This window comes from Musca autumnalis, unplaced genomic scaffold, assembly GCF_047663935.1.
Source record: "Musca autumnalis isolate F117 unplaced genomic scaffold, ASM4766393v1 scaffold_3, whole genome shotgun sequence".
NCBI lineage: Eukaryota > Metazoa > Arthropoda > Insecta > Diptera > Muscidae > Musca > Musca autumnalis.
This window is the reverse complement of record NW_027411866.1, coordinates 26,248,212-26,262,800: the sequence shown is the minus strand read 5'-3', so window position 1 is coordinate 26,262,800 and position 14,589 is coordinate 26,248,212. Positions and strand designations below refer to the sequence as shown.

Here is a 14,589-nt window from a genome sequence, read left to right as displayed (position 1 = left end):
TAGGGGTCTTCTATAGAATAGAAGAGCACCGTAGGGGTCTTCTATAGAATAGAAGAACACCGTAGGAGTCTTGTAAAGAATAGAGTAGCACCGTAGGGGTCTTCTATAGAATAGAAGAGCACCGTAGGGGTCTTCTATAGAATAGAAGAGCACCGTAGGGGTCTTCTATAGAATAGAAGAGCACCGTAGGGGTCTTCTATAGAATAGAAGAGCACCGTAGGGGTGTTCTATAGAATAGAAGAGCACCGTAGGGGTCTTCTATAGAATAGAAGAGCACCGTAGGGGTCTTCTATAGAATAGAAGAGCACCGTAGGGGTGTTCTATAGAATAGAAGAGCACCGTAGGGGTCTTCTATAGAGTAGAAGAGCACCGTAGGGGTCTTCTATAGAATAGAAGAGCACCGTAGGGGTCTTCTATAGAATAGAAGAGCACCGTAGGGGTCTTCTATAGAATAGAAGAACACCGTAGGAGTCTTGTAAAGAATAGAGTAGCACCGTAGGGGTCTTCTATAGAATAGAAGAGCACCGTAGGGGTCTTCTATAGAATAGAAGAGCACCGTAGGGGTCTTCAATAGAATAGAAGAGCACCGTAGGGGTCTTCTATAGAATAGAAGAGCACCGTAGGGGTCTTCTATAGAATAGAAGAGCACCGTAGGGGTCTTCTACAGAATAGAAGAGCACCGTAGGGGTCTTCTATAGAATAGAAGAGCACCGTAGGGGTCTTCTATAGAATAGAAGAGCACCGTAGGGGTCTTCTATAGAATAGAAGAACACCGTAGGAGTCTTGTAAAGAATAGAGTAGCACCGTAGGGGTCTTCTATAGAATAGAAGAGCACCGTAGGGGTCTTCTATAGAATAGAAGAGCACCGTAGGGGTCTTCTATAGAATAGAAGAGCGCCGTAGGGGTCTTCTATAGAATAGAAGAGCACCGTAGGGGTCTTCTATAGAATAGAAGACCACCGTAGGGGTCTTCTATAGAATAGAAGAGCACCGTAGGGGTCTTCTATAGAATAGAAGAGCACCGTAGGGGTCTTCTATAGAATAGAAGAGCACCGTAGGGGTGTTCTATAGAATAGAAGAGCACCGTAGGGGTGTTCTATAGAATAGAAGAGCACCGTAGGGGTGTTCTATAGAATAGAAGAGCACCGTAGGGGTCTTCTATAGAATAGAAGAGCACCGTAGGGGTCTTCTATAGAATAGAAGAGCACCGTAGGGGTCTTCTATAGAATAGAAGAGCACCGTAGGGGTGTTCTATAGAATAGAAGAGCACCGTAGGGGTCTTCTATAGAGTAGAAGAGCACCGTAGGGGTCTTCTATAGAATAGAAGAGCACCGTAGGGGTCTTCTATAGAATAGAAGAGCACCGTAGGGGTCTTCTATAGAATAGAAGAACACCGTAGGAGTCTTGTAAAGAATAGAGTAGCACCGTAGGGGTCTTCTATAGAATAGAAGAGCACCGTAGGGGTCTTCTATAGAATAGAAGAGCACCGTAGGGGTCTTCTATAGAATAGAAGAGCACCGTAGGGGTCTTCTATAGAATAGAAGAGCACCATAGGGGTGTTCTATAGAATAGAAGAGCACCGTAGGGGTCTTCTATAGAGTAGAAGAGCACCGTAGGGGTCTTCTATAGAATAGAAGAGCACCGTAGGGGTCTTCTATAGAATAGAAGAGCACCGTAGGGGTCTTCTATAGAATAGAAGAGCACCGTAGGGGTCTTCTATAGAATAGAAGAACACCGTAGGAGTCTTGTAAAGAATAGAGTAGCACCGTAGGGGTCTTCTATAGAATAGAAGAGCACCGTAGGGGTCTTCTATAGAATAGAAGAGCACCGTAGGGGTCTTCTATAGAATAGAAGAGCACCGTAGGGGTCTTCTATAGAATAGAAGAGCACCGTAGGGGTGTTCTATAGAATAGAAGAGCACCGTAGGGGTCTTCTATAGAATAGAAGAGCACCGTAGGGGTCTTCTATAGAATAGAAGAGCACCGTAGGGGTGTTCTATAGAATAGAAGAGCACCGTAGGGGTCTTCTATAGAGTAGAAGAGCACCGTAGGGGTCTTCTATAGAATAGAAGAGCACCGTAGGGGTCTTCTATAGAATAGAAGAGCACCGTAGGGGTCTTCTATAGAATAGAAGAACACCGTAGGAGTCTTGTAAAGAATAGAGTAGCACCGTAGGGGTCTTCTATAGAATAGAAGAGCACCGTAGGGGTCTTCTATAGAATAGAAGAGCACCGTAGGGGTCTTCAATAGAATAGAAGAGCACCGTAGGGGTCTTCTATAGAATAGAAGAGCACCGTAGGGGTCTTCTATAGAATAGAAGAGCACCGTAGGGGTCTTCTACAGAATAGAAGAGCACCGTAGGGGTCTTCTATAGAATAGAAGAGCACCGTAGGGGTCTTCTATAGAATAGAAGAGCACCGTAGGGGTCTTCTATAGAATAGAAGAACACCGTAGGAGTCTTGTAAAGAATAGAGTAGCACCGTAGGGGTCTTCTATAGAATAGAAGAGCACCGTAGGGGTCTTCTATAGAATAGAAGAGCACCGTAGGGGTCTTCTATAGAATAGAAGAGCGCCGTAGGGGTCTTCAATAGAATAGAAGAGCACCGTAGGGGTCTTCTATAGAATAGAAGAGCACCGTAGGGGTCTTCTATAGAATAGAAGAGCACCGTAGGGGTCTTCTACAGAATAGAAGAGCAGACCACCGTAGGGGTCTTCTATAGAATAGAAGAGCACCGTAGGGGTCTTCTATAGAATAGAAGAGCACCGTAGGGGTCTTCTATAGAATAGAAGAGCACCGTAGGGGTGTTCTATAGAATAGAAGAGCACCGTATGGGTCTTCTACAGAATAGAAGAGCAGACCACCGTAGGGGTCTTCTATAGAATAGAAGAGCACCGTAGGGGTCTTCTATAGAATAGAAGAGCACCGTAGGGGTCTTCTATAGAATAGAAGAGCACCGTAGGGGTGTTCTATAGAATAGAAGAGCACCGTAGGGGTCTTCTATAGAATAGAAGAGCACCGTAGGGGTCTTCTATAGAATAGAAGAGCACCGTAGGGGTTTTCTATAGAATAGAAGAGCACCGTAGGGGTCTTCTATAGAATAGAAGAGCACCGTAGGGGTCTTCTATAGAATAGAAGAGCACCGTAGGGGTCTTCTATAGAATAGAAGAACACCGTAGGAGTCTTGTAAAGAATAGAGTAGCACCGTAGGGGTCTTCTATAGAATAGAAGAGCACCGTAGGGGTCTTCTATAGAATAGAAGAGCACCGTAGGGGTCTTCTATAGAATAGAAGAGCACCGTAGGGGTCTTCAATAGAATAGAAGAGCACCGTAGGGGTCTTCTATAGAATAGAAGAGCACCGTAGGGGTCTTCAATAGAATAGAAGAGCACCGTAGGGGTCTTCTACAGAATAGAAGAGCACCGTAGGGGTCTTCTATAGAATAGAAGAGCACCGTAGGGGTCTTCTATAGAATAGAAGAGCACCGTAGGGGTCTTCTATAGAATAGAAGAGCACCGTAGGGGTCTTCTATAGAATAGAAGAGCACCGTAGGGGTCTTCTATAGAATAGAAGAGCACCGTAGGGGTCTTCTATAGAATAGAAGAGCACCGTAGGGGTCTTCTATAGAATAGAAGAGCACCGTAGGGGTCTTCTATAGAATAGAAGAGCACCGTAGGGGTCTTCTATAGAATAGAAGAGCACCGTAGGGGTCTTCTATAGAATAGAAGAGCACCGTAGGGGTCTTCTATAGAATAGAAGAGCACCGTAGGGGTCTTCAATAGAATAGAAGAGCACCGTAGGGGTCTTCAATAGAATAGAAGAGCACCGTAGGGGTCTTCAATAGAATAGAAGAGCACCGTAGGGGTCTTCTATAGAATAGAAGAGCACCGTAGGGGTCTCCTATAGAATAGAAGAGCACCGTAGGGGTCTCCTATAGAATAGAAGAGCACCGTAGGGGTCTTCTATAGAATAGAAGAGCACCGTAGGGGTCTTCTATAGAATAGAAGAGCACCGTAGGGGTCTTCTATAGAATAGAAGAGCACCGTAGGGGTCTTCTATAGAATAGAAGAGCACCGTAGGTGTCTTCTATAGAATAGAAGAGCACCGTAGGGGTCTTCTATAAAATAGAAGAGCACCGTAGGGGTCTTCTATAGAATAGAAGAGCACCGTAGGGGTCTTCTATAGAATAGAAGAGCACCGTAGGGGTCTTCTATAAAATAGAAGAGCACCGTAGGGGTCTTCTATAGAATAGAAGAGCACCGTAGGGGTCTTCTATAGAATAGAAGAACACCGTTGGAGTCTTGTAAAGAATAGAGTAGCACCGTAGGGGTCTTCTAAAGAATAGAAGAGCACCGTAGGGGTCTTCTATAAAATAAAAAAAGACCGTCTGAGTCTATAGAAGCACCCTTTCTTTCATAAAGGGACTATAGAAGCACACTTTCTTTCAGAAAGGGACTATAGAAGCACACTTTCTTTCAGAAAGGGAATATAGAAGCACACTTTCTTTCTTTAAGAAAGGGACTAAGGAATCACCCTTCCTTTCAGAAAAGGACTATAGATGCACCTCTTCTGTTAGAAAGGATCTATCGAGGCACCTTTTCTGTTAGAAAGGGTCGATAGAGGAACCTTTTCTGTTAGAAAGGGTCTATAGAAGCACCCTTTTTTCAGAAAGAGTCTAAAGAAGCACCCTTTCTTTCAGAAAAGGGCTATTGAAGCACCCTACATTCAGAAAGGGTATATCGAAGCACCCTTTCTTTCAGAAGGGGTCTATAGAAGTACCCTTGCCGCCAGAAGGTTTCTATCGAAGCACCCTTTCCTTCAGAAAGAGTCTAGCGAAGCACCCTTTCTTTCAAAAAGAGTCTATCGAAGCACCCTTTCTTTCAGAAGGGGTCTATAGAATCACCTTTTCTTTCAGAAAGAGTCTATCGAGCAGCGGATCACCCTTTCTTTCAGAAAGAGTCCTGCGGAGCACCCTTTCTTTCAGAAAGAGTCCAGCGGAGCACCCTTTCTTTCAGAAAGAGTCCAGCGGAGCACCTTTTCTTTCAGAAAGAGTCTATCGAAGCACCCTTTCCTTCAGAAGGTTTCTGTCGAAGCACACTTTCTTTGAGAAAGAGTCTATCGAAGCACCCTTTTTTCAGAAAGAGTCTATCGTAGCCCTCTCTCTCTTTCCTAAAGGGTCTATAGAAGCACCCGTTCATTCATAAAGAGTCCATCGAAGAACACTTTCATTCAAAAGGGGTCTATCGAAACACCATTTATTTCGAAAAAGTCTATCGAAGCACCCTTTCCTTGGGAAAGGATCTATCGAAGCACCATTTCTTTCGGAAATGTTCCATAGAAGCAACCTCTCTTTGCCCTCTTTTAGATTTCTTGGAATTATTTTGAATTTAATTGGAACAATCATCGCTATCGAAAGACTCAGCATCGGGGTTATTATACTTGAAGGCTGGCCTATGTTGAAGTTTTTGGCCTTCAATATCATTTTCAGAACCTTCCGAGCCGCATTCATCGTAGATATCAAAATCATAAGCAGTTTCTTCTAGTCTGGCTTGGGAAGGTATATGACACAGATCAGTTTCTTCTACTTTTCCATTGTTTTCTTCATCAGAGGCATCATATTTGTATGATGTTTCATTGGAGACATCAATTTGTTTGTCTGCTTTATTCACCTGGGCGTTTGGGCGCCAGATTTCCTTACAACTTACTCCTTGTCCATTATTTTCCTAATCGAAAATATCAAAATCGTAAGCAGTTTTCTGAAATTTCATATTCCGCATAACAAATTGATTGGCTTCTATATTCTCATGAGCTAGAAGGTAAATTTTTCTTTATAAAGGCCTACGTACATAAGCTGCCATGCCTGGTTGCCTTGCTTGCTTCTGATAAAAGAATAAAAAAGAAAAGGGCAATCCAGTTCGAAATTTGCTCGGCCTCCTTTATTCTTTTATTTTTATTATGTCAAAAATGAAGCAGGAAAGCAAGGCAACCAGGCAAGGCAGCTTATGTACCGAGGCCTTAAAGGCCTGCGTACATAAGCTGCTTTGCCTGATTGCCTTGCTTACCTGCTTCATTTCTGACGTAATAAAAATAATAGAATAAAGACGAAATTTCGAACTGGTTTGCCATCAGTTGGAAATTGGGTCGGCCTTCTTTGTTCTTTTATTTTTTATTGAAGCAGCAAAGCAAGGCAATCAGGCAAAGCAGCTTATGTACGCAGGCCTTTAAGGCCTGCGTACATAAGCTGCCTTGCCTGCTTACCTTGCTTACTTCTGATAAAAGAGTAAAAAAGAAAAGGGCAACCCAGTTCGAAATTTCCTCGGCCTTCTTTATTCTTTTATTTTTATTATGTCAAAAATGAAGCAGGAAAGCAAGGCAATCAGGCAGAGCGGCTTATGTACGCCTTTAGTTCTTCCATCTCCATTATTTCCCTCAAGCATTGTTGAGGAATCGACGTAAGAAGCAGTTGTGACTACATTGACCTCTGAAGATGTATGCGATTCTGGAACATTCCCCAAACTCTAAGAATAGCTGTCACTTGTCCTCAGCCTTTTCTTTTTCTAATTTTTTCCTCATCGCTGACATCAAAATTAAAGGCAGTTTTAAAATGTTTGACATTTGATTCATCGTGAGTATCGATCCCATGCTGAGGGGCCCGTGTTTCCTTGGTCATGTTTTCCAGACAACTTCAACCATCCTTGATGTGTTTCTTATCTTTGGTCAACCTCTGATTTTGGGCATTTTGTTGTGTTGATTTCATTTGCTTTAGTGATTTCCTTTTTCGTTTGCATTCCTCAATAGGTATTTCCTCAACATGCATCAAATTCTCCTGCCGACCATTCTGAGGAGGAAAAATTATCACCATCTTTAGATTCAAGGGGCTCATCATTCGAATTATTAACGTTGGGTGCCAAAGACGGTGTACCATTAGCGGCATACTCTGAGGCTGTCTTGCGATATCTGGTTTCAGAGCCTTGACGCTGAGATTGGGAAATGTTTATGTTGGGCGCCAAGGAGTTAAAGTTCGTAGCTTCCTCATTTGATTGATGAGCACAGTGGTCTCGACCCCTGGAACTGTTAGCGTTGAGTGTCAAATTTTGTCTAGCCTCAGCATTAGCTGTAGTTGAAGGTCTGGTGGTTTCACAGCCCTGCTCCTGAGACTTCCAAATGTTACCATCGCTCATCCTCCTTCCCATCCTTAGACCTCTTACACTTTATTTCCATAGTTGAATTTGAATGTCTTATCTCACAGCTTTGATTTTGAGACATTTTAACATTGGGCGCCATAATTTGAGAATCTTTGTCACAGCTAACGACATTTTCTGTGGTCTCCAATGTTCCTGAGTTTCTAGGGCTTGAATATTCTTCTGCGTGGCTGCAACGAAGAAGGCAACGAACATGGCACACCCATGTTGGCATGTAGATATTCTATCATGCTTCGCTCGGTGTTCCTTATTTAAGGTATTATTTGTTGATATTGTGCAATAAAAACAGTTTGAAGTTCCAGGCAGACGACAGCTGTTAGATCAGGTGTTGATTGGTCTAATGCTATGAGAACTGGCGCCCATTCTTAGCAAAGGTCAATAAGAATTTATATGATATTTATATCACACGGTAATCCGACTCGAGTTTATAGCCACAATCAAGAGGAAAATGTATCTAGCGTGCTCTTAGCTATTTGAAGTTCAAGGTACAAGGCTGTTAGATCAGGTACTGACTGTTCTAATGTTATGAGACACCTGTGTTTTGCATTCAAATTAGAAATTGGCGCCCAATCTTGACAAAGGCAATAAGAATTTATATGATATTTAAATCATATTGGAATCCGACACAAGTTTATGGCCACAATCAAAAGGACCCTATATCTTACCTGCTCTTACCTACTTATATTGAGCTACCTTTAAACATTCGGTGCAGGGTGGCTGCCATAAAACTCAAAAAATCATTTTTTTTCTAATTATGTTGATATTTTTTGTGGCTACCTGATCTTCACACAGATTGCAAAGATCCTAAATTCAAATTGGTAACAACAAGGGCGTGATGATTGTTGATTTCATTGCTACTTTGACACTTGTCATCTTCAGTTGATTGTTTGATTGGTTTTTTTCTTTTCTGTACACACTACAATGGAGAAAAAATATTGTCGCCTGTGTTCTGTCCTCGGTGGTCAACATCACTGTCTCTTTAATGGTGATGGCCAGCCAAATCAGTTGTACAAACTTGTGGAAAAATATTTCCTTCCAATGGTAAGTTAAAAGGATAAAATTTCATTCGATATGTATTCTAAAAATGTATTTGTTTTAGTTTTTCCAGGTGGAATGGTCCAAAACTTTCACCTACATATGTACACAATGCTGGTCATCTCTCATGAACTTCTATAGATTCCAAGAAACAGTTTGTAAAGCCCAAAAGACTCTAATTGAAGTGAATGCGAAAAATATTCCCTTAGAAGAGGACAACTTATCATCATGTGGTCCGACAACTAATTCTCCAGAGGGTGATAGAAATTTATCCGCACCTGAAAATGCAGCGACATCTCAATTTCATATTGAACAGAATACCACAAATAGAAACGAAAGCGACGAACAATTCAACATGGGTGTGTCAAGTTCGTCATCTTCTGCAAGCGGCAGTAGTGTTTCCCACGGAACATTACATTCTCGCGGTGATTCATGGCATCCTAGAAGTCATATGAATTCCATTGATAGCCATCAGAATCTAAACAACTCTAGCCGGAGGAAATCAACATCATTTGCCTTATCTCAGTCTCACCAAAATTCCCGCGATATGTATTCCAACAATAGCCAACAAAATCTAAGCAATGTCTACAGGGAATCTACATCATGGAACTCACAGCAAACACAATTGAATCCTCGAGAAAGATTTCCGCCTCCAACTTCCTCCCCAGTAATTGATGGTCGAAATTCTTGGCAGCAAGAAAATCTTCGCCATCAAGGCAATGGAAACACTGCGACGAATTCTCCTACTACAAATTCTACAAATTCATTTGAATCTTCGAATAACTCAACCTCGAACTCAAGAAATTCAAATCCCCGAGAAACATTTCCACCTACATCATCCTCTACAATAATTGCTGATCGAAATTCTCTGCAAGAAGGAAATCTTCCTCACCATGGCAATGGAAACACCAAAACGAATTCTCCCAACACAAATTCTACAAATGCATTTGAGTCTTTCAATAACTCAAGAAATTCAAATCCCCAAGAAAGGTTCCCGCCTACAACTGCCTCTCCAATAATTGCTGTTCGAAATTCTCTGCAAGAAGGGAATCTTTATCATGAAAGTGGCTCAAGAACAAATTCTACAAATTCATTTCAACCTTGGAATTATCCAACAGCGAGTTCGAGGAGTTCTTATGGCTTCCTTAATCGTTCACATCAGGAAGCAGTTGTTGGAAGTTCAGTTCAGTCACCAAATATTACCATCAAATCCGAGGAAATTGGACAGTCATATCACGGCCAAAATACACCAACTGCCAAACAAACTGAGCCATTAGGCAGGCAAAATTCCGCCGCAATTAATTCTTCTTCTATAAAATCAGAGGACAGCGATGGGTCATCCAATGGCCAGTCAAATGTGCTTACTAAGCAGCAATTTTTACCTTTAGCCAATCAAAATTCCGAGCAGTTTAATCTAACTGATATAAAATCAGAGTGTCACGAAGAGTCGTATCCTTTGGAAATTCCAAGAACTTCTCAACCAGCCAATTTACATTTTGGCCAGAGATATCATGGAGAAAATCTGGAAATATTGGATGAAATAAAGTCTGAAGTCCCTGAACAAAATTTAACGCAAGGATTAGCTACACATATACCTCCTACGACCAATAGTTCCCTAGATAATAGGTCTGCAATGGCAATTGAATCAGGATCCACAGAATTAAGCGCCAATCACGTGAACAAAAATCACCAAAACTTTGTTACCAGTGATTTTGGTCACAATAATTCTCTTCATAGAAATCCCCCAGCCTCAATGGGACCAAAAGCCGACCACAACACAACCACCCATGGCTTCAATGTCCTTGCAGCAAATCAGACATCTCACCTGGCGCCCAATGTTGAAAGTTCTAGTGATAGCCACTTCAATACAGAATATTCTAATTCAGCATCCCGAAGTTTTGTCTCCAATCAACTGTACAACAAGCCCCAAAACTTTGTTATCTGCAACTCTGATCACAATATAACTTCTTCTAGTAATCACCCAGATACAAAAGGCCAGGCATTTGGATTAGGCGTAACTTCCAATGATTCGGGTGTTCAAGGATTACCAGACACACCTTCCAATGATTTAAATATTCATGGATCGCAAACATCTGGCATGGCGCCCAACACAAGCAACGCTAATGACAAACCTCGATATGCAGAATATCCAAGCACAGCCCTAGTGAGACCTCAAAACTCATCCAATTTGGCGCCAAATGATAATGGCATTGGTTGCGACAACGATTTTCAAATTATGGCGCCCAATTTTAACGAGTCTCAAGATCAAGGCTGTGTCAACAGACATTCAAATTCAGCTATGGAGACCAATTCTAGCAGTTCTAAGGCTCTAATGTCTGGCATGGCGCCCAACACAAACAACGCTAATGACCAACTCCGGTATGCAGAATATCCAAGCACAGCCGTAGTGAGACCTCAAAACTCATCCAATTTTGCGCCTAATGATAATGGCATTGGGTGCGACAAAGATTTTCAAATTATGGCGCCCAATGTTAACAAGTTTCAGGATCAAGGCTGTGCCAACAGACATTCAAATTTGGCTATGGAGACCAGTCTTAACAGTTCTAAGGTTCTAACATTTGGTATGGCGCCCAACACAAGCATCACCAGTGATAAAACCAGTTACGCAGAATATTCAACTATAAACCCTGGAAACTCATCAAGATTGGAGCCCACAGAAAACTTTATTGGCTGTGACAGGGATTCTTCATTTATGGCGCTCAACGTTAACATGTCAAAGGAACAAGGTTGTGAGGTGAGACCTTCAAATTCAACTATGGAAGTAAAGTCTAGGAGCTCTAAGGATGTGATTGCGGATCCAAAGATATCGGCCGCCTATGACGGCTGTGAAATCACCATACCTTCAACTACAGCTATTGCCGAAGTTAGACCGAATTTAACACCCAACGCCAACAGTTCTATGGATCGCGACCACTGTGCTCAGCACTCAAATGAGGAAGGTACGAATTTAACTCACTTGGCGCCCAACATAAGTGTTACTCAATCTCAGCATCAAGGCTATGAGACGAGATATCGCAAGGCAGTCTTAGACTATGCCGCCAATGGTACACCGTCTTCGGCACCCAACATCAATAATTCGAATAATGAGCCGCTTGAATCTGAAGATGGTGATGATTTTTCCTCCTCAGAATCAGAATGGTCAGCAGGAGAATTTGATGCAAACAATACAGCCAGTAGTGGTATTTCTGATGAGGAAATGCCTATTGAGCAAGGCAAACGAAAACAGAAATCACTAAAACGAATGAAAGAGTTATCACAACAAAATGCCCAGGATCAGAGGCTTAACAAAGATAAGGAATACAACACGGATGGTGGAATTTGCCTGGAAAATATGGCCAAGGAAACCAAGGCCACTCAGCATGGCATCGATAATTCCGATGAATCTAATGGCAAACGATTTAAATCTGCCTTTGATTTTGATGTCAGCGATGAGGAAACTAATCGAGACGAAGCAGAAGCGGCTGAGGGCAACAAATATTTCGAGGGTTTGGTGAATGTTCCTCAATCGCAGGCGTCTTTAAATGTCAATGTAGCCACAACTGCTTACGGAATGCTTGACGGAAATAATGGAGATGAAAAACCTTATGAAGAAAAAAATTACCTCCAAGCTCATGAGAATATCGAAGCCAATCAATTTGTTGTACCGAATATGGAATTTCAGAAAACTGCCTACGATTTTGATATTTCCGATGAGGAAAATAATGGACAAGCAGTAGGTCCTAAGAAAATCTGGAACCCAAACACCCAGGTGAATAAAACAGACAATCATTTTGATCCGAATACCAAACAAGTTGATGCCTCTAATGACAAAAATAATGGACAAAGAGAAAATATTTGTCAAGAAATGTGGCGCCCAACCAGCCGTAATACATTCAACCCATCGGCCCAGCAATTGAAATATCCACAAACATTTGGTGGCTCTGATGAGAAATATTATGGACAAGGAAAGGAAACTGCTGCGGAATGCAGGCATCCGAACCGCCAAGTGAATATCGGAGGTGATCAGTACCACTCAAGCGCCAATCAATTGAGAAGTACATGCAAATTTGATGCCTCCGCTGAGAAAAATAGTTGGCAAAGTAATGAAAGGGGCGAGCAAAGTTGCTACACCAACCGGCAAGTGAAAAGTGCATACAAATATGATGTCTCCGATGAGGAAAACAATGGAAATGTACAAGAAACTTCTCAGGCTCATATACCTTTCCAAGCTCCACTACACGAAACTGCTTATGATTTTGATATGTCCGATGAAAGCAGTTCGGAAGGTTCCGAAAATGAGAATGAAGGCCATCAACTACAATATAGGCCAGCCTTTAAGTATGATAACTCTGATGCGGAGACTTCTGCCACTGAAGAAAGCCTCAATGAAACTGAAACTTATTCCTACAATCCTCAAACAAAACGTCGCCGAAAATATTCCTACAAAAAACATTTGAAACGTCCTGAAACCCTCGAACAGTATGATGATCTGATAGCCAAGTGGAGACCCAACCTAGAATGTAGAATTTGTAACGACACCTTCGCACGATTTAAGCTACTGCAACAACACTTTACACAGCAGCATCCTATCGAAGAATGTTACATTGAATGCTGCCAGCTTCAGCTACGCTATCGTTATGAACTCGAGAAACATGTCTACTATCATCGTATAGATCGAGCCTTCAAATGTGGAATTTGTTGTGCTATTTTTACAACAAAATTCCAGTTGTTGCAACATCTTTCACAAAAACATGGCCAAAGATTGTCCCCCGAAGTAAGGGAAATGTTCAAATGCAATAATTGTGGAAAAGAATATAGCGATAAATTCAACTTAAGAAACCATCGAAACTATTGTGAAGGTGTTGAAAGCAATATATCTCGACCCATCACTTGTCCAGATTGTGGAAAGTCATACAAAACGAAAAGGTGTTTGAGATCACATCAAAGTCACTTCCATAAATCGAAACTCAGCCAGTGTCCAATTTGTGATAAGATCTTTAAATATCCGACCGTTTTAAAGGGTCACATTTTAAGCCATCGGCCGGAACGTAAATATGTTTGTTCTGTATGCCACAAGGCCTTTAAAGTGGCCGACTTAATGCGTTCACACTTTAGAAAGTCTCATGTTGAGGAGTACAAGGAACAACGGCGCAAGAAATTGGAGTTGCGCAACACAAAGAAAACCTATCCATGTGATCAATGCGACAAAGTCTATCAGACATGGATGGCTTTAAAGGAACACAAGGTCCAGCACGAGGGTATTACTGCTCTCTACAAATGTAAATATTGTGACAAAGAATATAAATATAGTTCAAATTTATCGGCCCACGTCCAGAGGGTGCATCCTAGCAAATATCAGGGGAAGACGGCAAAGGAAAAATCTAAACTTAAGAAGAAGAAATGTTCCTCGAAGAAATAAATTTGTAAATAATTTAAAAAACAATTTTTGATTTTGAAAAAAAAAACAAATAAAACATAATTTAAATAAATTACGATAAAAAATATGTTGTTGTTGTTTTCTCATCTAAGCGTTACTATCGATGCCTAGAGAGGTGTTCCTCGTTTGTTCAGAAAATATCTTTTAAAAGATCCACGATTATTGAGAAAATATTTCTAAAAAAATCCACGATTATTGAGAAAATATTTTTAAAAAAAATCCACGATTATTGAGAAAATATTTCTAAAAAAATCCACGATTATTGAGAAAATATTTTTAAAAAAATCCACGATTATTGAGAAAATATTTTTTAAAAGATCCACGATTATTGAGAAAATATTTCTAAAAAAAAACCACGATTATTGAGAAAATATTTTTTAAAAAATCCACGTTTATTGAGAAAATATTTTTTAAAAAATCCACGTTTATTGAGAAAATATTTTTTAAAAGATCCACGATTATTGAGAAAATATTTTTTAAAAGATCCACGATTATTGAGAAAATATTTTTTAAAAGATCCACGATTATTGAGAAAATATTTTTTAAAAGATCCACGATTATTGAGAAAATATCTTTTAAAAGATCCACGATTATTGAGAAAATATTTTTTAAAAGATCCACGTTTATTGAGAAAATATTTTTTAAAAAATCCACGTTTATTGAGAAAATATTTTTTAAACAATCCACGTTTATTGAGAAAATATTTTTTAAAAAATCCACGTTTATTGAGAAAATATTTTTTAAACAATCCACGTTTATTGAGAAAATATTTTTAAAAAAATCCACGATTATTGAAAAAATATTTTTTAAAAGATCCACGATTATTGAGAAAATATTTTTTAAAAGATCCACGATTATTGAGAAAATATTTTTAAAAAAATCCACGATTATTGAGAAAACATTTTTTAAAAGATCCACGT

The 14,589-nt window shown here is 40.5% G+C and overlaps 1 protein-coding gene across 1 annotated transcript; it reads left to right on the top strand.

Moving 5' to 3' along the window:
• Nucleotides 1-8,118: 8,118 nt before the first annotated feature.
• LOC141398109 (uncharacterized) lies at nucleotides 8,119-13,651 on the top strand. The gene is made up of 2 exons (XM_073975338.1): nucleotides 8,119-8,238; nucleotides 8,297-13,651. The coding sequence occupies exons 1-2, from the start codon at nucleotides 8,119-8,121 to the stop codon at nucleotides 13,649-13,651; spliced, it is 5,475 nt and encodes a 1,824-aa protein (XP_073831439.1).
• The last annotated feature ends 938 nt before the right edge of the window (nucleotides 13,652-14,589 follow it).